At 41.9% G+C, this 26569-nt stretch overlaps 1 protein-coding gene across 1 annotated transcript; it reads right to left on the bottom strand.

Annotated features, from left to right (window-relative positions):
- Positions 1-84: 84 nt before the first annotated feature.
- On the bottom strand, positions 85-24585 carry MBTPS1 (membrane bound transcription factor peptidase, site 1). Its single transcript, XM_048078668.2, has 22 exons — positions 24093-24585; positions 22300-22557; positions 21697-21900; positions 21239-21349; positions 19905-20014; positions 19411-19527; positions 19256-19323; positions 18121-18223; positions 17183-17334; positions 16018-16179; positions 15285-15429; positions 14025-14213; positions 13311-13483; positions 12232-12347; positions 9521-9677; positions 8518-8642; positions 7425-7502; positions 4879-5019; positions 3111-3242; positions 2709-2835; positions 1933-2063; positions 85-910 (listed from the first exon to the last, which is right to left on the bottom strand). The coding sequence occupies exons 1-22, from the start codon at positions 24277-24279 to the stop codon at positions 714-716; spliced, it is 3183 nt and encodes a 1060-aa protein (XP_047934625.1). The 5' UTR covers positions 24280-24585; the 3' UTR covers positions 85-713.
- Positions 24586-26569: the final 1984 nt, after the last annotated feature.

Here is a 26569-nt window from a genome sequence, read left to right as displayed (position 1 = left end):
GGGAGAAGTAGACACATGAAAGTTTTCTCTACTAACCAGCCTGCTCCCTCTGACTGACAGTGGAAAGAAAAGCCACGTTACACGTTGTCTCAGCTTCATATAGATAACATATTTATTGAAAATCTGTTTCACCAACAATGGTGAAATCATGACCAAAAATTACAAAACATCATGGTAGTTGGCTTTATAAAAATAAACTGCAGGACTATGTCTCACCGATTTGTACTAGTCTCTCCTGCCCCCTCCCTCCTTTACCAATGTAAGTTGCACTCTTCAGCGTTAGAGCATTCTAGAAAATTGCATCCCATCCAAAAAATGCACTTGCGTTCCCTTAGCAGAGGTTCTTAAAGTGACTCTTCCCCCCGCCCTCCCCAACAATAAATATAGAAAATAGCCTCTAAACAAATAAATTTTAGTTTGGTCAGCTTACAAAAAAAAGGTCCATTTTCCCCCTCGTGGGTTATGTAGTGACTAAGCAGCCTTTTAAACAGGATTCAAGTCTTTGGTGGGTTTGGCTGCTTAAAGCTGCAGTTTTATGTACAGATGATCAACTGAGGTCCTGTTATTTTCTCTCCAGAAACCAAAGACTATGAGATGATGTCAGATGCGTAGCGCCAGCATGGTCACCGCATTCGCTGCACCTTCGCCGGGAGTAACCGACCATCCAGGAAAGCAACTGGTAGAAGGAGGTCATCTTTGGCAAGCGAGAGCTTTCACACAGAAGGCGTCTTTGGTGGATGAACCTGTTGCATAAGCTGCGGTCGCTTCACTCGCGGTTTCCGTCTCTTTGGCCTACTCTTCGCTTTGTTGATCTGCACCACAAAGAACGCCAGAACCACCATGGCACCAAGGAAAGCAAAGACTGGAATGGTCTGTCCTACGTCCTGGTTGTACCGTCCGGGCATTATACCTAGAAAGGCAGAGAGGCTGGGAAGTGACAAGCGACCACAGGAGCTGCAACTTCTTAGCAGCATTAACGCTATCTAGCAAAGTGATCCGATGGCAGTTCTTACTCCAAGACAAAACAGCCATAATCAGATTACATTTCAGACAGGAAGATTAACAACTGCAGACCAATTAGCGAAAATAAGACAGGATGCTAACTAACTTAACAGAAAAGCACCAGCATTTCCACCTTGACCTACTTGGGAACATCAAAGCATAACCCCGATTTCCCCTGCAACAACCACCTTCTGATCTGCATTAGAAGAGAGAAGAGATGCAAGCACTTGGATCTTTACCACTAAATGTTTCCTATAAATGCCATCAAACCCTCAAGCCGTGAGAAAAGGGATTTTGTTTTGCTCCAGAGACTGCACGTGCATGCAGCGAGGACGAGCCCTTCCTTTTTAAAAGCACCATTTGGTCACGCAGCTCGGGCTGGGAAAAGAGCATGCGTGAGGCTTTCAGACAGCTTCCAGCTCGGCTCACGGTGCCGAGCTGATAAGGAGAGCACCATTACACTGAAAGCTGTTTCATGTGCTCTACATCATTTGTTAGCCTAACACCTTCCCCAAAGCACCGTTCAGGAAAAACCCTTCTGGACTCTGCTTTTGCATCTGTGCACTCACAGAAGGAATTTTAATTAGGAGGTTTTGTATTACCGGGCCACAGTGCCCAAGGATGGAGCTGCTGCTGCCTACCACAGGTCTGAACAGCGCCGAAGTAAGCCTGGACTGGCCAAAAAGCACCCAGCAAAATCTTCCTCGCTGTATGCCATATGACTCCTTTCAAATAAACTATTCATACGTAAAAATATTTCTCTCTGGCTCCATCAGTCAGTCTCTTACAACACAACCATATTCGTATTTGCGTGATTTTCACAACTGAAAAAGAAAACGTGTCCTCCCTCGTTCTGCTCAGTGTGTGTTTGTTTTAAAGCCTGTATAAAAAGCAAGCAAAACAACATCGTTCCAGCTTTTCAACCCTTACCTCCAGGAATGTCCCATGCTCCACTTTCACCAGGGGACAAAGGTCTCACTTGGGGTCGGTTCTGTCGAAAACTGGGCAGGGCCACTTTATCAAGGTCAATTGATAGCAACTTCTGATGTTTCCAAAGGTTGCTAAAAGAAATTCAAAGACAGATGTCTGCACACTTATTTCAGTAGCACAAGGAACTTTATAGAAACATGTATAGAAACCTTGCTGAAACCTGCATGTTACTCACTAATTCAGACCCAAACCACAATCCTGTCCATTCTTTAGGTTTTGCAGCTTGCAGGCCTCCAAAGTTCACTGCAGATGTCACAGGGACACACTTAGATCAACAACTATTTCCAGCAATTCTTTCTTGCACACAGACTACCAAAAGCTACCATTAGGAGCTCAGCAGACAAGCAAGCTGACGCATTTGCTTTTGAGTGACTGGCAAAAAAATACACCACAAGGCAGAGTTCGGCTAGCTGTCCAAGAAAGTGCTTCAGAAAACTATTTCAAAAGCACGTGGTGATGATGTATCCACGCAAGCCCTTCAAGTTGGGATCGCTCAATCATAACAAAGTGTTGACCTGTGAAGCTATTTTTAAAATCCGTCGGTTTCGTACAATACAGTGTAACCATCAGGTGAGTCAGAATTACTCACTGAGGAGGCATTCATCATCATTTCCTCTCTACAATCTGGTGTTTCTCTAGGAAAGGAATTCCAGCTGTCCATTGCAAAAGCAGACGGAACAAATGACTTTTCTGCCGAACTTGGAAGCAAGACAAACCTGGGAGCAGTTTCATTCAAAGGCTGTGGTTTGGCCCAGGAGAGGTGAGGACAAGCAGGAAGGGAACGGGGCTTAGGGTCTCCCAGGTGAGCCTCGAGCACCTTTGAGTATCGATGCAGATGGTTACCTGCGATTCACAGTAGAGACAGACTGGGTTACCAAGAGACTGGGAGGATAAGAGAGTTCCCAACATTTCCCTCTGCCTAACCAGAGCTGCTGTAAAGCCAGGAGCTCTTTTTTTTTTTTTTTAGACTCACAGCTAACTCTCACAGTTAGAATTACAGAGCTCACCCCAAGCTGGCCTTACTGGCATGTAAATTCAAGGGTCTGCCTTGGTCTGCCTCAAATTCCACCCTGACACCCCATCAGGTGCTGGCTCTGCTTGGTAAATAAGGCTCTCACCTTCCATCCGCTCCGGGAGAGAGGCACCCACTCCTGATGGCGGTCGCTGGCGGTTTTCGGAATGGCTGAGACTTGGCGGCGTCACCCCGTAGGAGGTGTACTGCAGGAGGGAATCCAGGAGCCAAAAGCAATCTGTGGATTTCACAGCCCCAAGCCACAGCACAAAACAGGCATTATGCTACACTTCAAACGGCTTATCTTTCTGTTAAACAGGGTATGGTGGCATTCAGAAGCACAAGGAATTTCTCATTCTTGTTATTCTCCTTTTGAAGTTCTAAGCCTGATTTTGGAAAGATGCAACTTTCAAGCCCTCCTCCTCCACCACTACACAAACACAAAATTAATATGTTCAGTCTGAAAATATCTTCTTGTCTTGTGTACCAAATCAGGCTCTTTTGGGGAGAAAGTCGTAAAATGACAGGTCTTAAATATGGGAATTCCAGTTTGGACAGAGCCACCCAAGCCACTGCAAAAAATTACGAGTTTTTTTCAGTAGAAACACAGGGAGCTCTAGGCTTCTGATATTACTTCTATAAGGGAAAGAAAGGCAACTTTTTTTTTTTTTTTTTTAAGATGACATAATAAATACCTTGCAAAGAAAATTAAAAACAAGGCTTTTTTTTTTTCTCCCCAGTGGAAAGTTCTGACTCACTTGCTTTCCCAAGCTTAAAAAAAAAAATAAACAGGAAGGGGAGAAGTTCTGGCTACATTCCAGCTGAAGGAAAAGCAGTACCGACAAAAGCTGTTGGTTTCCAGCCTGTTGTGGACCACATCACAACATACTTCATCATGGTTTTCCTTTGCACTTCAACAACGTATGAAACCTTGTGTTGATTCCCTCCTGAATTACTGCTGCCTTAAGCCAGAGCTACCTCTAATGCACGTGTACTCTACCTGGTTAACACCACGGTCCCCTGAAATTTCCATTTTCAGGAGCGGGACAATGTCTTTCCAGCCATTTCCACCACACAGCAAAGCTACTTTTCTCAGAACTTCTCAACCCAGGGAAAAGTTGGCTGGGAATGGGAATTAATCTTCATAATCCTGGTGTCCCTTAAACCTTCACCTTTGATTGTTAAAGAGGTCAATCAGATTTTAAGGATTTATATTCACAAATGCTAGGAATTTACCTCAGTTAAAGCTACTGATGTCTCTGCAGGAGGCACAGCTCAAAAGCTAACTTTAAAGGATTTTTTTAGAGCCTCTTTAGAGCCTTCCACTTTTTCCTTGCTTCACAGGTCACACTGAATTTAACAGCATTAGGAGGTCACAGAGCATTACTCTATTACTTAATTTAAAGCTGCACAAGAGGCGCCGATGTGTTGGTGTTATGGCAAGTCACTGGAAGCCATCCAAAGACAGACAAGGAAAAAACAGAAAAACTTTAAAGAAAATGTTTGGAAAAGAGAAAAATGAGCTAAAGATGGAAAGCTCACTTTGGCAGTAAGTTACTTTAAACGCTAATAAATTAGGCAAGGGATGGAAGCCCAATATTTTAAAGTATCAGTGACAAAGACCTAAATATCTATATATATATATCTATACATATATATATGTGTGTGTGTGTATGTATATATATGGGGCACTCTAGTTACAATTGCACCTGACAGCCTTTTCAGTAGAGTTCCACAGAAATGAAGTTAAATCTCACATAGGAATGTTTAGAGATTCCCTAGAAAGCAGCTGTTTCTAGGGGGAGCTGTAAGAAACCCGCTGGACACTTGCTAGCTTAAGAGAATAATTCCTTCTGTGTGTCAAACGTACACACCTTTCTGTCGATGGCTGTCATCCAAGCAATTAGAGTCGCCATACAGAACAATTCTGCCACCACCTTCAGAAGGAACTTGGTAAAGTCCCAAAATAGGGACATTTTCAATTACAGCAGTCTCCTGTTTTAAAACTTCAAGACCTAAAACAAAGCACAAAGAAATTTCAGAGCCTGCAAAACAACGTCAAGTTATCTACAGAGCAACACAGTCTACACTGTAAACTTACAAATGCAGCCATGCCTGTCTTCTTGTCACAGATTTATGCAAAATGTTTTTAAAAAACAAACAGACATGGTGTTAAGATAAAAATCAAACTGCTGCAAGACCCTGATTGTGAAGTTTTCTACTGATATCAATGTTTTCCTTCTTTGGTGCAGAAGCAAAAAAAAAAAAACCATCAGATCCTGGAAGAACTTCAACAGTCTCAAATCAAAAATCCTGATATTTTCAGCAACATGTTTTAAATCAAACTGATCTACCTTAAAAATCACGTTATATTGTTTTAGTCCTGCAGAAGTCTACAGAACCTGGTAACTTAAAAATCAGCCGTCACAATGCATACTGCTCTTTGCCAACATACTGCTGTCATGCCTACTTTCTCCTACAAGAAAGCCTACTACGGAACAAAAAAAGAGAATAGGGAAGTTCCATGAAACGCGACATCTGTCTCTCTGCAAGCAGCAGCTGCAAGACAAGGGCTTTGACTGAACTCATTTAAATCAACAGTTCAGGAGAAGCCCATCTTAAAGACTGCTGGGCTTGCATCTCTCTGCAACTCTGCAGTACCCACTTCCCTCATACTTCACCTGCTCAGCTTTCAATTCAGGAACAAATGAAAGTATTGTTTAGTGAGGATACATATGCCAAAAGAAAAAAAAAGTAACACGAATTTTCCCAACCTTGCCTCTACTGCAACCTTTGGCAAACTTCACTCCCTCCTCACCCCAGCTGCTCTTTGAATTGGCAGGTAGAGCCAGGTTTTGTTACATCCAGCCCTGCCAGGGTTCAGAGATAAGCCTTTTCTGAAACACTTGCACCAATATTACAAAGAGCAATTTGGAAGTATCATTGAAAAGCCTGCATCCAAAAGCACTGCGCATGACTGAACAAACTGGCAACTTCAAACACGTTTGCAAAATATTTACAATTTTAATCAGTGAATGAAAAACATGGAAAAAAGCAACCAAAGGAAGGTATCATGGCATGAATGGATACATGCAGCAAAACCCAGAGGACACATGGCTGTAAATCTGCCCTTTGCATCTTACAAATCTGTCCAATTGTTTTTATCTCCAGTGAACCTGAAGGCTGCCATAAACAGCAAGAAAGAAAATGCCCCGATTCATGAAGATACTAAAATAAAGTCTGTAGAAAACTGATTTTTAGGCTGAAATGCTTCCCACCTCCAACACTCATTTCAAAAACAAAGTAAGATGACCAACCTCAAAGTACTTGAGCCAACTGTTTAGTCTCCTTTACTTTAGATGCTGCCTTCAGAGAACAGAAGCAAAACATTGAGCTCTTGTTTCATGAATTGAAATGAGAAGGATTCAGAGAAAGCAGGTGCAGCAGGCTACCTGTCAAATGCTGTCTCCCTCCCCCTCTCATACAGAAATACCTAAGCCATCAGCACAGAGCATTTCAGGGGTACCACCTGCTCTCCCAAAGGCTGACATGGATGAGCTCCTTACTGCTCCAGAAAATTTCTCTAGTAAGTAATCACATGTGCCTACTGCACACTAAGTCACCCAAAACTGCAGTGCACTTCCTCATCTCCTCTGACAGCTGCTGACTTGTAGCAGAAGCTATGCACACACTTCTGCTCCCACACTCAAATCCTCTACGTATGTAGACACAAACCTGACCCATGATATCATTAAGAGTTCTGGTCAGCTAGGCCTACACAGCACTTCCTAAAGGCTCTTAAAAACAGGTCTTTGTCACCTGCTGCTGTTACAGCTCCGAATTAGTACCTCATAAATTCAAAGGTATTATGATAAAACTTAAGAGAATGGATGTGCACAGGGAACAGATCACTCTGGTCTGAAAGCACAGGCTTTCTGTGTGCCTAAGATGTTTCCCTTGTGAGAGTCTAGTAGGCAAAACTCCGTCTAACAAAATCCTCCTTACCTATACCCTTAGGTCATCACAGCTACCGTAACACACAAACCAATTTTGGCAATGATTAGATTAATTCTGTGTACAAATATATTTCGGTATCACTTGCAAGTTGTGAAAAACATGGACAAGGAACACAACCTCCTCCCCTAAAGCCACACACACGTGCAGATGTGTTTACATACAGCAAAAAGACTGCACATATACACTTGAATACTGCTGTACTATATAAAAACTGTGTATACACAGTCACGTTGCAGCTTCCTTTAGATATCCAACTGCACATTTCACACAAAATGAAAAAATACCCAGCCTTTCAATGCATTTTTCACTCCACAGTTTTCACACCTTTAGGCTTTGTAACTTTGCTCTGCACTGACTAACAAGTTCTACTTAAAATGCAGAGAACAGACAAGGAAAAACATACCTTGATCTTTAAAAGTCTGTGCAATTACAATGCCATCTTCTGGAAACTTTGCAATACTGCATCCTGATGCATAATTCACTGAAAGACATCACAAAATTGCATTTACAGACTAAAAGTGACGCTTCCCCCTTCCCACCTAATTCAGTGAGCTGGCAAAACAAGCACAGAATATTTCCAGGAACATTTAACATTTATCCAAATTTGTGTATTTTGACCAATACATATAGATAAGGCATTTAGTTCTAAGTGCACGTTTTCCAGGTTCACCTCTACATACTGCTTTCAAGCTTTTCCATTTATGAGACTGACACTGCCCTTTTTTAAACTGAAAAGCTTCATCAAATGCAGTAGCTTGCACTAAAAGTCATTATTTATAGAGAGAACCTGTCTCCTTCAGTCAGTGCTGGGGAGTGTACAGAGCCCCGTGCCTTCTCTTTTCACATACACATTCCAAATGAACCGGTTGGAAGGCAGAGATTTAGAAACAAAGCATGAAAACAAGTGACTTGGTCAGAAAAAAAAAATATAATAAAGACTGGCTAGACCTAGAAAGTCTGAAAGCAAATCAGGTCATGGACCTGTGCCCTAACCACAAAGTCTGAACTTGGAATTAGTAAAACACACTCATTTCGGGCTACTTCAGGGAAATCAGTTCAAAAGATCATGAGAACAGGAATTTACAAAGCTTCTCAAGATGCTTTGACGCACATCTAAATTGGAGTATCCCAAGGAAAGACTCCCAATTGATTTTCTTCCTCCAAAATCTAAGATTTCCACTTAACTGCAAAACTAAAACTATGACTAAACCAAAGGCTTCATCTTGGCAAGCAGTATTTATAGTACAGACAAATACAGACGCCCCAAGAATACCCTTCACCTGGAATTCAACCATAAACTCAGGACATTTTTTATCTTGTCTGAAAATTTATTAGATGCAGGAAACGATCACGTAAGCATGTTTATCAGACTCTGTTCACTCAATTTCAGAGCAGTTCCCTCGACTCTCACTCAAGCTGATCCTTACAGAAACTATTTTCCAAACAACCAACGTACTGCTGACAGCCTGTTTTAGGCAAGGGACTCCAGTACTCACTTTCATGGTTTGCCAGGGTAAAGTCGCCTTCGTACAGCCCATCGCTGAAGGCCATGTTCCAGACAGACAGCAGGTCATTGAGAGCTGGTATGTTAGCACCTCCAGTGTCAGGCATCCACCACTGTCTATAAAAATACGTGTAACACAGTGAATTAGTATAAAGAAGGTACTCCTAGAGTCTTTATTACGAAAAATCAAGTCTTTCCACATGCAGACTTTTTCAAGTCGCTAAAATAATGAGCTCAAAACTCTCAAAGCCTCATTTAACTCCGGGGCACGTGAGCGGCTGTCTCTCTGACACCTATGATTCTGAGCAGAAGTAAAGTAACATTAATGTTGTAAAGCTCTCACTACATTCCAGTTCCATAGAGAACTTTGTTTTGCTACAAAGAAATTCAGTCTTAGGTTTGTTGTTTGGCTATGATGAGGCAGAAGTCAAGTCATGTCATTTGCTTCTAGCTTTTTCTAATGAAGCAGTGTTACTTGCTCCCAAGCTGCAGAAAGATCTTTCTATCTTAACATAAAACAGGCTGAAACTACACTAATTAGAAGGGTCTTTACCACCACCGTTGATATTAATTTATTTTCCCTTTAGAAAGTATACAGGAATAATTTCAACATTGGCTACACATCCCAGTGATACAGTCCGCAAGCTACATTTCTTTCTAATTCTGCTCTCCAAAGTGAAAACGTCTCAATTTTTCTTTGCCGCTCTCCCATTTTTTACTTCTTTCTATTGTACATGTTTTCCTGGTCTTTAAAATAAGATTACATTACCAAGGGTGGTTTCAGGATCATGGTAAAATAGGAATATATTCTCCTTAAGCTCTGCAGCTTAAGGTCAGTTTTGCTTTTGAGATACTCCCCTTCTTAGAGGCAGCTCAAGAAGTGCTGCAGGTACTAAGGCACGCTGTATCCCATTTGGGGTTTTTAGGACAGTTATGTCCATAAAACACCAGTTCTATGACATTGTATTTCCTACAGAAATTAAAGAAAGAGCTACCTCGTGTTTTCATCATAAAACTTGACTTTTCTCATCACAGATGTGTTGTACCAGTCACTGAACACTATAAGTGAAAGGCCGTTATCAACATCCCTCCTCAGCTTGGTGATCTCTTCGGGAAAATACTCTTCCTCGCTGTCCACCATCAGTAAAGTCCCTGCGTGTAAAAGAAAAAGCAGAGTTCACCAGCCTGTTCCTTGTCATGTTATCAGTATTAACACAACCCATGCAAAAATTAACACAAGTGGATATTTTGCACAACTGTCTCTACACGACTGAAAAGCACAAACAGGAAAAAAATACTTTATTCCCTGAAAATATGGTTGTGCTTTTACATTACTCCTAAATATTAACCCATTTTGCTTCTTCACTTTCTGATTGTTCGGAGAGGTGGTAGAGTCTCCATCCTCAGACACAACACAAACCTCAGCAGGATGATACCCTGAGCGATCTGATTAAGTCCTGTGGTCCTTGCAACCCAGCCAATTCTGCAAATCCAGGCAGTCTGTGTTTAGAAAGCCTTCTGATAAAGGTCCTGCAAAAACCAGGTTAAGGATCTGGATGACAGGCCAGTGTGCACCCTCAGCAAGTTTGCACACAATAGAAATTAAAGAGAAGTGATAGGTGGGCCACAGTGTTAAGCTGCTCCACGGAGGGACCTTGACAGGCTGGAGAAGTAGGATGGCAGGAACCTCACACAGCTCAATGTAGGGAAATGCAAAGTCCTACACCTTGGAAGGAATGATCCCATACACCGGTACCTGTATGGGCTGACCCTCTGGGATGCTGCTGTGCAGAGAAGGACCTGGGAGACCTGCTGGGTAACAAATGGAACGTGAGCCACTGATGCACCTTTGTGGCAAAGACCAACAGCATTGTAAGCTGAATTAGGAAGAACACCACCAGCAGGCTGAGGGTGGTTCTTCCCTCTGCCCAGCAGTGGTCAGACAGTTCTGGGGTGCTGCATCCAGTAAGACAGGCACCGACATGCAGAGAAAGAGCTGGGATTGTTTAGGCTTGAGAAGAGAAGGCTCCTGAAGAATCTTACTGACGTGTATAAATAAATGTCTGATGGGAGGGAGCAAAGGAGATAAAGCCAGGCTATTCTCAGTGGTGGCCAGTGAAAGGCAAGTGGCAATGGGTGCAAACTGAAATACAGGAAACCCCATTTAAACATAAGAAAACTGGAATGGGTTGCCCAGAGAAGTCATGAGGTCTCCATCCTCAGAGATGCTCAAAACCTGGCTGGACATGGTCCTCAGAAACCTGCTTTGAGTAAGGGATTGGACTAGATATCTCTACTGAACCCTTGCAACCTCAGCTATCCTGCCATTGCACACTAACAACATTCATGTTCAGAGGGGCCAACAAATGCCAGGATCACACGAAGTCCTGCTGTCTCTTCCAATTCCAAAGCAGCATCATTCAACATGGGTTGCAAGATTGGAAGGGATGTCTCTGCTTCATCAAGTCTATTCCCCTGCAAGCGCACCTGTCATGTAACTATTTATAAACAGATTTAGACTGTTTCTGAACCACATTATTTACCCCCCACTGCTTCTACTGCAGAGCTTCACCAGAGTTGTCATTAGAAGACTTCTATTTCAGCCATTTCCTCATTTCATTTACCAAATTTATTCCACCTGCATATTTCTGTTCCATTTCCTCTCCTTAAGTGCTTTCTCCTTCACCTCTACCTACTTGCATTTTTCAGGCACAGAAAGCACTCACCTCCCACCTTAGTCTATTTTGGCAATCTAAAAGCCAACATCTCCTAGCTTCTCCAATCTCCTAAGGAGAAACATGAGCTGTAGCTGACAAATCTGCGAATGCAAAGCAGACCTGCCCTTGTGGTGCCCTGTCAGCAATAAATCTAGAGGTCTAAGAGCAAACTATTTTATTATGCTTTTAAGGGCTACCACTTCTGTCTCCAATTGCACATCTGCTGAGCTCAAAAAACAAACAGTACAGCATTTGTTGAAGAATCAAGAAAAACAGAAGATCACTAGACCACATTTCCAGAACTAAAAAACTGTCAGGAAAATGCACCCTCACTTTACAATCCACTGGAGAAAAACCCCAGACCAAAAAAAGAAGAGGGCCTTATCGGAGCCTGTCAGGGTTAACTAGAAGGGCATACTGAAGCAGAAAAGACCGTGGACAGCTCAGTTTGTCTCCTGCCTAGCAAATCTATCAAACCTCCAAATCAAACACAGAAGAAATGAACCACACTGATCTGCTAGCACACAGGGTTGTAGAGAATACTCTTCCCCCTGTTTTATCTATCCACAAAGACCAAAGTTTCAAAATGCCACTGCTGAGAAAACAGAATGGACACTTTCAATTTGAGTCTGCATTCACCCGTGCTTCATTCTGACTGTGCAAAGATCTTCTGGCAAATTCAGTTCTACTTCTGTGGGACTGAATACAGAGGGGCTTTTAACCTACTCAGAGGTGGGTTTTCCTTCTTGTTTTTTCAAGATAAGGATACAGAACCGCACTAATTCTACTATACTCCCAAGCAAGCTTCGGCAGCGACACTTTGCACCATTTAGTATCAGCATATAAATAACAGATACACCCACTGTTGTAATATTTTTCTATCTAGCATTTTATCTCAGGTCCCCACAACATTTTTGGTCTTCTAAGACACAGGCCATTTTAGGAAGACGTTAACAGTGCTGAGAACAAGGCAATTAGCACACACTTACCATACTGACTTGCATCAAAACATGTAAATGGGGAACCAAGAACTTCAACAAAGTAACCCATGCTTCTTAGGTGCTGGTACATGTCCCTGAAGTTTGTGTGGATATGGTCTCCATTCCTTAGGACAAGAGAAAAGACTGTTGAAGACATTTTAATTTGGCATAGAGGAATCTGATTTACATCCTGTAATTACAGATTACTTCCTAGTTTCCTTTCTGAAAGGTCCATTTTTTTCCAAGGATGACCAGTAGTTTTCCAAGTACCATCCCTTCTTTGCAAACTTTTTCTACAAGTGACACTGGTTCTGAGTGCTATGAAGATAGGTAACACAGTCAAAGCCAGAGACTGAGAACATCCCTTACAAAGCACAGTTCTGTATATTTGCAGCACGTCACAGAGGAACACTGCTGCATTAAAACCAGATCCACTTCACAGGACTTCCTCCTCGAAGAGCCAGTAAGAGCAGTTTTAACCACTAACTGGAAGAAGCACACAGGACAACCTGTAAATAATTGCTGAACCTCAGCAGAGAAGTTCCTAGACAACAGGTCAGCCATTCCTTGCCTCAGTCTTTCTAATTTCTCTTTTTTTTTTTTTTTTTTTTTTGTGATAAGTGAAAAAAAAAAGCAGCTAATAAAGTGTCTCCCTCAGTTCCATGGGAGAAATCACAGAATCATCATAGAACGACTCGGTTTGGAAGGGACCTTGAAGATCATCCAGTTTCAACCCCCTGCCATGGTCAGGGATGCCACCCACTAGATCAGGTTGCCCAAGGCCCCATCCATCCTGGCCTTGAGGAATTCAGGACAGGAAGGAACTGTGCCTTGAAAACAAACCAAAAAAAAACAGGAAAACAAAACAAAACGGTGTTTTAAATGGGTATTTCAAAAGGTTTTCATTTCATATGAAACAAAAACCATAGAGAACAACAACAAAAACCTGCACAAAAAAGCATGCAGAATCTAAGAGATTTTCATGGCACTCTGAAAAAGGCCAGGGGCCTCTGGCATTCAGTGAAGTTACTCTCTATCATTAATACACAATCAAGAAATACTGATTTAATAGAAGCTGAGATAAATACCAATCCAACGGATCATTCTTCATCCTCAAATTATCCCTGGGGAAGTATCCTGGTGGATAACGGAGATTATGATATTGATCCCAAAGGACTCGCTTGCTACGAGGCGGAGTAGGAATAATCTTCACTTTTATTGGAAGCTTCACCGTTGAAGTCTGCTCTGCACCGTTCTTAGACTGAAGGACAGAACAAACCACAGTGAAACTCATTTCCCCCACTTAAACATTCACCAGTTAACTGTGGAGTGTAAAAGACTGAAAAAACAGAAGTATCAAGTCTATTTTTAGTAACCAGTACCAGCTTTGGAAACCAAGAGCTGATGTTTGCCTTGCATTACCATTGTGTGTTTTCTGCACTCAGCTGCTTATATTTCTGCTCAGAAGGTAAAGTACCTGAAATACCTTACAACTGTCATTTGATTTAAACCTTCAAAACCTTAAAATCTTCTCAGGAAGTTCTCAGGAACTTAAGGATGGTTCTGTGAGAAAGACACTTAAGCTGTCTCTTTTTCAAAACATGTTACTTAGAATTCATATTAAAAAAATGACATTAAGAAGACCATTATTTGTACTCGTCAATTCCTTGAGCCCAATTTAACTTATGCGTCAAATTACAGGACCAGAGTAATCCCATAAAAATAAGGTATCTGTATATTGTGAAGCAGCTTTAATAATTAACACCACTTCACCCCCACACCCAAAAAAACACAGAACTCACTTTATTTTCTGCAGGAGATGATACTGTGATCATAACGTGACCTTGAGCGATGCCTTCCCAAGATGCTGCTTTCTTCGCTACCGAGATAGAAATTGCTAAGTATCCAGACCAAGGCCACAACACAGGGGAATAGGAGAAAGCCACTTCAATATTATCCCCATTTTGCGGGAGGTAGGGCTGCCAGTCTGGCTGTGAAATGAAGACAGGACACTGGTAAAACAGTATTTGAAGTCACTAATTTCTGTACACACAGCCCTCCTCCTCTGCCCACAGGAATAACCCATCTTAGCTTTTCTGAAGATAATGCCAAATTACAAGAAGTTCACAAAGCCAAAAAGATACATGTTGTGCCAACAAATTAACCTAGTCGTGACAGCCTTCATGATCCAGATCCTTTCAGAGACATGACCCTAAGCATCTCTATGGACAGCATGCTAAGTGCACCCAATTTAATGTTTTGAGGTCCTGTGCAAAAAGGTACTGGCAAAGACATGAACTTTCCTTTCTGTAACAAAACGGGTTATGACTAAGAGATTCAAGCAGATCACACTGGGTGTGCCTGAACATTACAATTAGCTAACGATGTTGGATAAGAGCTTCTATACCCTTTAGTGTAAAGCTCAAATCTAAAACAGACCTCAGGATACACACTAATATGTTGAAATTAAGCTCATTTATATTGGCTGGAGTTTTGAGATACGGGCCTTCTGTAACTTGGGACAAGTTACATATCTGTTCTATAGTTAACCTTACTTAAAGCTTAATCAAAAAAAAGTTTAATCCTCTCTTTTCAACCAACATGTTCAGCAATACTGGTATAAAATAACAGATCTTGCAGCAGGCCTTGATAACCCAACACATTCAGGTCATTTTGACCACATAACAGGCACAATTAATAACATCAGGATCCTTTACTGAGATTTCTTATGCTCCAGACCAAAGAGATGAGGAAAGAATATCCAGAAGATCTTAATTGCTATCAGAACACAAAGAAATCTCTAAGTGGAATCAATCCAAACTGGTTTTACGGAGACAAAGCACTACACACCCCTGAAACCTGCTGCTGGAAAATCTGCAGATAGTTCATGGTGACAAGTCTTACTAATCTGGGTGCGTCCTTTAAAAACAAACACTCTGCATCTCTTGCTCTCACCAGTAAGAAAGGTTACTTGTTCTATCAAATGTATAGCTAAAATAGTCCTTTCTGGGAAACTTTTAGTAATGTTAATAGTCAGGACTTGGAACAACGTTGACTCTTACCTTGTCCACAATTCTCCCAGTGACTCCCATGCCATTAAGGATAGTAACATTAACAATGGTTGGCATCCCTCCATAATATATGGGCTGAGAACAATAGGGCCACATGTAGGGACATTCTGTCAAGTCAATATAGCTTGGACTCAAACTAAAAGCAAAAAGAGAGGAGGCAAAATTTAAAAAAAACAGTATGAGGTACAGGCTGCTATACAAAACTGATGTATGAGAAAATTACAGATAAAACATGCCAGTCACAGTAACTGTTTCAAGCACTCATCTCACTTCCCAAATATGTCCCAGAATCTTCCTTTCCCCTCTATTTTTATTTATTTATTTATTTAAGTTTTGTGGTGTTTTTTTTTCTCCACAAAGCAAAAGAAACTTTTCAGCAGTGAGAACATTCTCATTCTGGAAAACTAAAATTTGACTACTGTTCCATTTTGTTCTAGGTGGCATTCGTAACATCTGAGAGCTTAAATTGAGCCTAGAAGAGAAAGTACATTTAGCTTTTAAAGACACTTCAAGCCCCTACACTGCTCTAACTTGAGTAGAAAACAGTGACTTTTTATCCCCTCTCCTGTCAAAATCCATGCTTCAGGATTACGTAAGATCTATGCAAGTTCTCTGTTGCATAAGCACAGATTGCTTAACTGAATTACAGGCATATCACCTGCTCTCTTAACAGAAATATAGCAGATTATAGTATATTGTTGATTAATTTAGGATTAGAATTAACCTGGCCTGTGGTTTATAGCTGTTGAGGATCTGATAAGCTCTCAGGAGATCCAACTTGCCATGTCCTTGTTCAAACATGTTGACTCCAGGAAGTCTCCGTGCCGATGCAATAAGTGCCTGCTTCATACTTGCTGGATTCACCATTTCACGCTTCTGAACTGTGCTGAAATAGGAAACAACAGATCACATTAGGTGGCCTTTATTATTCTAATTTCTTGCTTGTCTTGCTTACTGTTCTGCCTTAAGCTGTCATTTCATTTAAAGCAAATGCAAACAAAAATTAGGTTGTTGTGAACATCTACAGTTTCTACTTGTCCATTATTAATTGATTTCCCACTGGCATTGCTGAAGATGAAAATAGAAGTGACAATTTTCTGACAGATTTCTCTTGAAAACCAGTATTACATCAATTTTTTTCCTTACAATGTGCTCCATAACCAGCAGTCATCATAACCAGGGTAGTATTTTTATATGCTAAATACAATATTCTGAAAATCCAAGCCTCTGTAACTGGCAACTTGCTGGGATCTTCCTCTGCATAGCTCTTTCAGAGGTAGGCAGAAATAGCTTTGTTGTCTAAAGAAAAATGCATCATTTTACAGAGGAAATATAATGATTACTTCAGATTTTGGACATAAGAGTTCTTTATTTGAAAAACTCTTCTCTCATCTTTAGGTAGTAACAGTGACAAGTACAAAGTAGAGACTTGCAACTCCTATCTTCCTCTTAAATTCTTCCACGCGCAACAGATAACTTACGCAATCGGATAATAACCATAAAAGCCCATACAATAAAATTTACAAGTATTTAGATAGCTACCTGCTGTAGGTGCCTCTTTTGAGTAGCTATTCTTCTACACAAGTGACAAAAGCAATTCAAAATGATCAAACACGTAACAAATTTACTTTGTAAAACTGCTCTCCCTAATTATATTTTCAAATATGTAATTATTATTCAAAACAGGCCCAGGAAGGTTAGAGCCAATCAGAGAAGGTAATGCCTCAGGGAGCAGACCACCAATTCTACCCCTTTAGATTGTTTTTTTTTTTTCTAAATGTAAAAGCAATTTGGTTTCATTTGGTGGGTTTTTTGTTTGTTTGTTTGTTTGTTTTTTAAATGACCCTCCTGTATTGGAATCTTTTAAGGGACTCTTATTTAAGCCTTACCTTACTAACAAGGTAACAGCTCCTGCTACTACGGGAGACGCTACGCTTGTCCCAGAGAGAGAGCGGCATCCGCCTTTCATACCAGAACCTCTCACACCAGAGCCATAGGTAACAATATCAGGCTTCACTCTACCATAACCTCCAGGCAGCTCCTGTGAAAAGAGTACAGATGGATTGGTGCCCTAATACATTAGGAACACTGCTTGCTTCATTTGGGCATTTAAACTAACTAATGGAGGTAATTCAGCAGTAAAACGATTTACTAGATCAGCTACGGTTCAACATAAGAGAATGTCATCTAACACTTAAAGAAGGGCTCAAACTGTGTGTGGCAAATCCTCAACCCAGGAAAGGGACGTCAACATTACTGCCAGATCCTCCAGTATCTGAGCTGAGCATGAAACTACCAACTAAATGATAACCATGTTGCTACCTGGCTAATGAGAAGCAGCACAAACAGAAAATAATACGTAATAGTGTCCTTAATCAAGATCACAAAGCAACCTCATCTGAAATCATGTGTGTGGTACCAGTCACCCCAGTTCAACGGTCAACTGCAAGCGGAAAGGATATGAAATAAGCACAATGTTACACGTAGCACCAGGGAAGCCTAGGATTTAAGAAAAAGAGCCGGCTGGCCTTCATTTCTGCACTGATTTGTCCTCCCTGGGATTCAGAAGGCACCGGGCATTTTAGAAATACATATCAGAAATGTCAAAAGCGGCCAACATTAATGATGAGTACTCCCAGACAGAGTATTAAGCTTCTTGCTTCAGGTCTTACATCATTCTCTTACAAGTCCTAGCTTCCATGAAATCTTTTATCACTGTTCACTCCACACACACCAGCTGCATGAGATTACCCCTCTGAAAAAGGCTCCCTTTTGAAAGCACTTATTTTGGTTGCATATGTGGCTGGCCACAGTTAAAGTATCTTACCCAAGTAGTCATTCCCCGAGATGAAAAGCGAGCTATATTGTCTTCAAAGTCAATGCCGCCTACTCCAATCACATCCATCTGGTCAGCTGGGTTATTCAGAGTCCTAGAAGAAGTTGGGAGTTAGCAAGACAATAATAAGAAAAAAAACACACTACCACAGCCATAAATTTATACAGATAGAGGGCACGTTGCCATCAGATTTTTGTCAGGCCTTCTTTCTATCTAAACTGCACAGAAACAAATTTTGGTCCTGCCTAAGACAGTTATGCTCCATCACTAAAAGCAACTTCACAAGCACTTAATAACTCACATGTAACTTACACCAAACCATATATCTTCAAGACAAAAAAAATAAATCTGTTTTTAGGCATCTATTTTAGAAATACACTATAAATAATTCTTGCTTGATCCTTCTGTGTTCTTTAAGCCTGAGATCTGTTCTCAAAGATGTCTGCTTCTACTACTGCGGCAGTACCAGTTGGAAGCCCTGCTGTTCTTTTACTAACTTCTCACTGTCTGAATGAAAAATATTCACCTAAGTAATTCACGAATGTATTACTAATGCAAATAACAGAGAGAGACATGGGAATCTACCTTCGGTCACTTTCTATGAACAGATTACAACAAAAAGGAGGAGAGAAAACCCTCCAGAACAAGCACAACTACTTCCAGAACCACTTAAGAACATATTTGCCTTTTTTTCCTCTTGCCATGGGCAGGGATGCCACCCACTAACTCAAGTTGCCCAGAGTCCCATCCAACCCGGCTTTGAACACCCCCAGGGATGGGGCATCCACAACCCCTCTGCGCAGCCTGTTTCAGTGCCTCACCACCCTCTGGGTTAAGAATTTCCTCCTAACACCGAATTCCTCTCCCCTCTTTTAGTTTAAGACCATTCCGCCTTGTCCTACCCACGTCAGAAGTTGCTCGCCATCTTTTTTATAAGCCCCCTTTAAGTACTGAAAGGCTGCAGTGAGGTCTCTCCAGAGCCTTCTCTTCTCTAAGCCAATCCACCTCATCTCTTTCTGCCTTTCTTCACAGGTGCTCCAGCCCTCTGATCATTTTCATTGCCCTCCTCTGGATCAGCTCTAACAGATCCTTGCCCACCAGAACCCAAGTGATCACTGAAACCTACCCATACAGAGGGCCGTCGTTGCCAATAGCAGAGACCATGATCACGTTGTTGGCAGTCAGTTCCCATACCTACAAACAAACAGCATTTACAACAAGGCTCTGCCACCAAAAAGACTTTTTGAACAAACTGAAAAGACTCGGTTTCCTCATGCTAACCTTGTCAACAAATGGATGATCCATGAAGTCTGGCCCACCAATACTTAGATTCAGTACATCTATCTTCTTTAAAATTGCATAATTAAAGGCATCCAGAAACCAAGATGTATATGAGACCTGCATAAGAAGAAAACAAAAGCTGTCATTGGAAAATCCAGTGATTCCATAAGGATACAGACTTCAGAAAGATAAAGTGAAACAACACAAAGAAAGCACAAAACTAACAGTGGTTTCCTAGTATTTCTAGTGCTCAATATATTTATATTTTCAACACTAAAAAGATGAGACTGTAACACATTATTTCTGAAAAATGTACCAGACTTGAAAACTCTAAGACATCTTGTAGTAAGCTTCTTTAAAAAAAATATATATCCTTCCCACTTAACAAAGAAAATTTATCAATATTTACAAGTACTTGCAGTATTCCCAAAAGAAAGGATTAAAACAGCAATTATCTTTAAAAGTAGAAATTAAAACACTTGTAGAGTAGCTACCTGGTTATTGGTGAACACTCTAAAGATGTGCAGTTCTGCATTTGGAGCAAATCCCTGGCATTCTCTCATGCTGGCTATCACGCCTGCTACAAAAGTCCCGTGGCCTAAACCTATCACAGACAGAAGGGAACAAAATAAGATGTTGGAAGATAAAACATTTCCTTTTTATGGATTGTCATTGTTAAACACCACCTATACTATAAATCACATTGATCCAACAGACTTCACAACAAACTGTTAACGCTGGGTTCAATCCTCATCTTCTTAAATTGCATTTTGCTATTGAGTTCAGAGGGGCCAAGATTTCCAGGTGATGAAACCTGGAGCAATGCACACTCCACAGTCTATTCCTAGTCCTAATTGCTATCAACGACATCAGGAGCCACACAAGGGAATCATGACAGATTATTTTGGCAAATGCTAGTCATGAGGCTAGCATGCGCTTATGTAAACTTCTTAAAAGATATTTATCCTGCCTCTGTAATAATCATATTTGGTTAAGGGTGAAAAATATGACAAGAAAACATTTTTTCCTCTCCTGAAAAAATAACGTGTTTTTTCTTTAGGGGAATGCCTGCTCTATATTTACAAGCTCAAAAGCTGCCTGTACAGCAACCATCTGGCCACAGCACTATGAGGAAGTGTGACCAAAAGCAGGTGCCACGATGCAAAGAAATACTGTGCTTAATAAAACCATGGAGGTGCACAGAACACTGAGCAAGATACGCATACACATTGAATTCTGATTGTCAGTGAGTCAGCTGGCAATTTAATGCACAGACCATATGAAATGAATAAACTGTGAAAGCACACGGTCAGAGCAAGTTAGGGCCAACACATGAAAAAGGAACACAAATATACTGCAGAAAATAAAAAGTTATTTGGAATGTCAACAGCTATGAGCCAGCATAGCATTTGTCAATGAAAACTATATAGACTAGAAAAAAATACAGATCGCAAATCTTGAATTAGTTTCAGACTGCACAGTAAAGAAGGAAAATACTCCCCTCCTAAGTATGGAAATACATATGCACTGTGAAACAGCAGAATAGTGTTTTCTTCCCCTGACATTTTCCAAAACCTATGATGAAAAACCACATATGATTAAAGGAGGCACACGCAACACCCTCCTGGAATCTTAATGCTATTTGTTGAATTTGGCAAGAGTACAAAGCACTCAGGATACTGAAAAATTAAGCTTAAAATCTCAAGATATATAGTTTCGACAGATGTTAACAGATGTTTTGCCACCACAGCAGCAACAGCAGCTTTGCAATGCGAAATAGCACACATCACGTTCAGGAAGGGTCTCCCAGCTGTGCACAGTAACTCACCGTCATCCAATGTTCTCTCATTCGTCCAGTTTGTTCTCTCCTTTACATTTTTGAAATGGGGATGCTTCTCACTCAGCCCAGTGTCAAATACAGCTACTCTTACGCCAGCACCTAATAAACGAAAAGGATTGTTTGTTTTTTTTTTAATTCAGCTTCCTAACAAATGTGTTCTGCCAAGTGAATGAATACTTTCATGTTTAATCTGCACGTTTACTCTTACTCCATTGCAGAAATTGAGCCACAGATCATAAAACACGACTACTTCCTCGTAAGAACAGTACACACACACACACACACGAGCGCTCTGTAAGCATATAGGGCACCTCAAAACAAAGCATTGCTCAACCTTTCCGGAACTGGCACCCAACGAGATTAATACTTATCAGCCAATTAGCATTTCCTTGCGCTTCACTTGCTTCTCAAAGGAAGTTATTCTAAACCAACAAACGACGGCATACCCGTATAACCCATTTGCCAGAGGACATCCGCCTGCAGAGTCTGAGCAACTTGGCGCGGGATAGCTCTCAACAAACGCCTGCTCGAATGGCGACCTGTAGCGTGCCAGAAGCCAGAACCTAAAGAAAGACTTGCTCTTCTCAAGGGACGAGACGACTGCCATTTTTGAGTCCATCTGGTTTCATTGCAGTGCAACACAGGATCAGCTATATAGAATTCAGACAAGGAAAAAAAAAACAAAAGTATGAGGAAAAACACAGGATTTGCTGTTTATGCAAATATCCACATCACATTGTTACAGATTTTTTTTTCTAGATACATTAATGGTGTCAAAGTGAAAGCTTCCATTTTATCCACTAGGGATATGCTGGTCCATAATGTCTGTTAACTGACTGCTGCAAAAGAAACACTTCTACGTTGGAGATGGGATTCGCTGCTATGCTTTAGGAAAGTTATGGCAAGACCCCAATAATGCATAGGCAAAGGAACAGATTACTCTAAGTTAAAGAAAAACTGTAGGGCGCTTTTCATTTATACAACGCTAAACTAGCAGTCCTAATTTTTTCCACAGCAGATCTCATGCAACCACACATAAAATTACGTACAGTCTGAATATTTGAGCGATCGGAAGACCTTCCGCTGAGGTGTTACTCGCTTGATGTTTGGATGATCTTCCAGTGTCAGAACTCCATCCTTCTGTTTCTCATTGATCTGGATCACTTCAAAATCACTGGGATAGTCACTGGCTGGGTTGTTGCGGGGTACAATCCTCCAGTTCTCGATATCACTGCTTTTTAGTGCACTTGAAATAAACTTACTTCTAGCTTTAGCTGTGAAGTATCCATTAAAAGCCACAATATATTCTGGAACAAGAACACAGATCATCAGAACTGATGTTTAAAGCAGCTTACTTGCACATGCACTTTATAAAGATCTCAATATTTCTTTATCCAGAATTAATAACCACAATTTGAGGCACTTTTTTTTTTTTTTTTGCTTTTACAGGTCTGCAATTTATTCATGCACTACGTAAAACTTTTGCATGATGTAATCTGTAAAATATGATAAAGACCTTTGAAAGGAAGGCAGAATTGGAAATAGCACGGAAAGGTGAAACAAGTGGGGTGAGCAGGGGAGAAGGACTGTCACATCCAGCAGTGCAAGATGCCATTTATATCAGCATATCTATTCATATATACGTCGGTTTGATATGCCAATTCAATATGCTTCCTCACATGCATGAATTAAAGTCATCCAGCCTCCACACAGTATTGAGTTTTAGGGGAAATTACTGGCACCACCTATGACTCACACAAAAAACAAAGCTGTCCCCAACAGCCCAGTCCTTGACCTGCATTAGGAACTCGTGGGTGCACCACAGCCCCAGCACACATGGCTACGTTTACCTCAATAAGCCCCTGGCTAACTAATGCACAAGATGTCACTGCTGGTATCTTGTGTATGTGTAGGTACATAGCTTTGCTGTGGGCACATTATGGGTACCCAAGGGAATAACCAGACACGGGGTCGAGGGATAAATTAAGGACAACTCAGATACTGACTTCTGATACTGAGTCAAGTGAGTCAGCGTGTTACGTGACCCCACAGTTTCAGATACAGCAGAGATGTTGTCCTAAATGGCAGCTGTGCACCCTGCAAGCACTACAAACGATATGAGCTTATTGCTCATCCTTCCTCCACAACCTGCTGCCATTCATACACCACACGTTCATTAAATTCATCCTGCAGTTCTGCAGGCACAGAGCTGCCCATGCCAACAGACTGCATTCTACACCCTGTTATTGTTTGTTCCTCCTGCCTCTTCACTGGCTAGCTTTGTCCAGCCTTGCAGACCTTCCCCAATTCAGCACCCACCTTTGCTCTGCTGCTCCCCTTTGCCCTTTCAGGAGTGGTATCAGCCTTAGTTTGCCTTTCACTGGCTCCCCTTGCACTTATCTTTGCTATTTTCCCACAAATGTACTATCACTTCAGAACTTTTTCTTGACAAACCCACACATTTCTTGTCTTTCTCATTCCTTTGTAGCCCACTTATGGACATGAAAGCCTTAACCACACCACCAAGCGGGTCAAAGTGAACAGCTACTAAGCACACCAAAGTGACCTGACCTGACCAGACCAGAACTGCCCACCTGAGCCTTCCCACTCTATTTTCACTTTTAACCTACTCTTTACTTCCCCCCTCTTCCTTTTCATGTTCTTCAAATTTTGTGCCAGGTTAAACCAAGATCCTTTGAAAAAAAAATCTCAATTTGAATGCAGATAATTTAGCAGATCTACTTGTACAGAGTCTCTGAATATTACAATTGCACAAACAACACAGTCCAGTAACATTCACTTGAACTTCACATGGATTTTTTTTAACGCTTAACTCTATTACCATGTTCCACGACTGTTGAAGTGAATTCCACTTTTAGAGTAAGGCGAGAACATCCAGGACATATGTGAGCCTCATGGGAGGAATTCCCTAGTCTGGTACTGAAGTGTTGTTTGCCACAGAGTAAAATAACAACCAGAACAAACCAGATGTTTGCAAACTTCATGGTCATAGAAGAAAATGCTTTCATTCCAAAAATTCCATATAATCAAATCACACTTTTCTTCGTTATAAACTAGTTCATTTTTGTTTCAGTAAACACTGCTTTCACTGTGCTGCTCAACTGGATATTCTTAAAGCTGCGTCCAAAGTAAGTATCGATTTCATGGTCTTTTGAGGTAAAGCCTAATAAACAGGCTCATTTCTTTCTACGCTTCTTCTCCATTTTGTACTAAAAGATGCGGTCACTCGGGATATGGTAGCTGAGTCCTGTACTCCATTGCTGATGGCAAAGTTAACTCCCTAGAAGAACTGGCAAAGTTGTTTGCAAGCCAACCTGCAAGGCAAGGCAAAATAGTTAGGCAACAGGAAAAAGTTAGCTTCAAGTTTGTGTAAACGTATAGCATGGAAATCTCAAAAGATCATTTGGCAGTCAGCATTAGAAATAGCAAGGAAAAAGTTGTTTGTGTGTTTCATTTAGCAATTTTTCAAGAACGCTGGAGTCTCTACCTGGCTTGCAACAGAGCATCTGTGAAATACACAGGTATTAACCTGGCAACAGAACAGACAGCAATGACAACCAAACTCTACCACCCTTTGCGTAGGTGGAGTAAGAAGAACAAAATGACACGCAAGGCCCATTAAAAGGAAAAAATAAAAAGCAAAATAAAGTACTAGCACGATAAAAAGCATCCAGACACTCAAAAAAGCAGAGCTTTTTTTTTTTCCCTTCACATCAGGAATATGGCAGATGAAAGTACTGCTACGGTACATAATTTGACACAAGGAGAATCAGGTTTAAGTTCTATTTCAGGAGCTGGTGAGGACAAGAAATGCTGTTACAGGAAGCAAATCTGCACTCCCTATATTTGAAAAGAGATTATCAGCATGAAAGAAGCCTTTCAAGTTTTCTTGAGGTGCATTACCACAACCTGAGAACATCAGGGCAGAGATCAGAATTGTAGTAATGTGAAGTTAAACACTGGAAGTGTTTTCCACATGGAAGGGAAGCTTCCTCCCTTTGTGTTCCAAAGCAGAAGAAATGTTCAAGAAAATGAAAAAAAAAAAAAAGGAAAAAAGATTTCCTAATGTTTAACCAGCAATTGATAATTAAAAAGCCATTAAAATATGAAGGAAGAGAAACATTTTTGTCTGGTCTGCCAGACCACGTGGAAAAGCCACAGAGAACAACACATTCCCGCAGCAACCAGGACTGAAAAGCAGGAACCTTATTAAGGACCTCACACCATTTAGGAGAATAGCGGGCCAATCCCAGAGCAAATCCTTGAACAAAATGCATCAAGTTTTCACGTGACATCTGGTGCTTCCCTCTTATTTAAAACCCTCGAGTATTTCTTTGTCACAGCAACAGCATTTCCATTTCTTTCCACCTGAGGGATAACACCAGACCAGGCTGCGATCACAAAGTTTTCTCTTCATCCCTAAGCTGAAGGCAGTCACAGGACCCTAACTGCTGAGCTCGGCTGCACTCTGCACACCTTATCACATCGCGGGCTAACAACCCACGCGGCAATAAAACCAAAAATCAACTCCAGAGATGAATAAAATAAAATAAACACAACTATGGCATCCGAGGGTGACCCGAGCGAAGGAGCAGTGTGCTGACAACCCGGAGCGTGTGACTCCCTCGTAACACACAGAGAGCTGGGGATTTGTCCGTGCCCCAAAAAGCAACCCCCGGACCCCAAAAAGCAGCCCCCAGGCACGTACCCCCCCAAAAAAAATTTGGGACCCCCAGCGGAGACTGTAGGGGACGGCCGGGCCCGGGGCCGCTCTGCCCGCGGCTCTCTCCGCTATTTACCGCCCGTTACCCCCTGCCCGAGGCCTCGCAGGGAGCAGCAGGGAGCCCCCAGCCCCTGCTGGGGGGCGGAGGCCGGCGTGAGGCACGGGAAGACCCCGGGAGAGCCCCGGCAGCAGCCCCCGGAGCGCGGCTGCGGGCTCCGCAGCGAAGCGGGGGTGCAAGCACCGGGGGGTGCAGGCATCAGGGAGCGCAAACAACAGCTACCCCCAGCCCGGTTACCGCTCGCTCTAAGGGCCCGGCGCTCCCCACACTCATAAAGGAGGCGCAGAGAACGCGGCAGCCCCGCAGGGACCGGCCGCCACCCGCCCGCCGCCCTCACCGTGCCTCCACCGCCGCCCCGGGCCCCGCCGCCGCCATTTTGTGCCCTGTTTACCCCCACCTCTCGCGAGAGCCCGGCGCATGCGCGGCGCGGGGCCGCTGAGGTGATCCCGCTCCGCCCTCAGAGCTGGGGAGATTTCGGTCGGTTTTCGTTAAAAATTGCCGGGGGGAAAGGGAAAGA

The sequence above is a fragment of the Anser cygnoides genome, chromosome 12 (assembly GCF_040182565.1).
Source record: "Anser cygnoides isolate HZ-2024a breed goose chromosome 12, Taihu_goose_T2T_genome, whole genome shotgun sequence".
Lineage (NCBI taxonomy): Eukaryota > Metazoa > Chordata > Aves > Anseriformes > Anatidae > Anser > Anser cygnoides.
This window is presented reverse-complemented; position numbering and strand designations above follow the sequence as displayed.

Bases quoted from the DNA above. Each gene is read 5' to 3' on its own strand.
- MBTPS1 (XM_048078668.2), bottom strand. From the start codon at position 24,279: ATGAAAGCATTTTCTTCTATGACCATGAAGTTTGCAAACATCTGGTTT. The intron at 14,214-15,284 runs GTAAGAGTCAAC...TTCATTTCACAG, and splicing joins CTGGGAGAATTGTGGACAAG to CCAGACTGGCAGCCCTACCT. The intron at 5,020-7,424 runs GTATGTTTTTCC...GCTTTGTTTTAG, and splicing joins ACAGACTTTTAAAGATCAAG to GTCTTGAAGTTTTAAAACAG.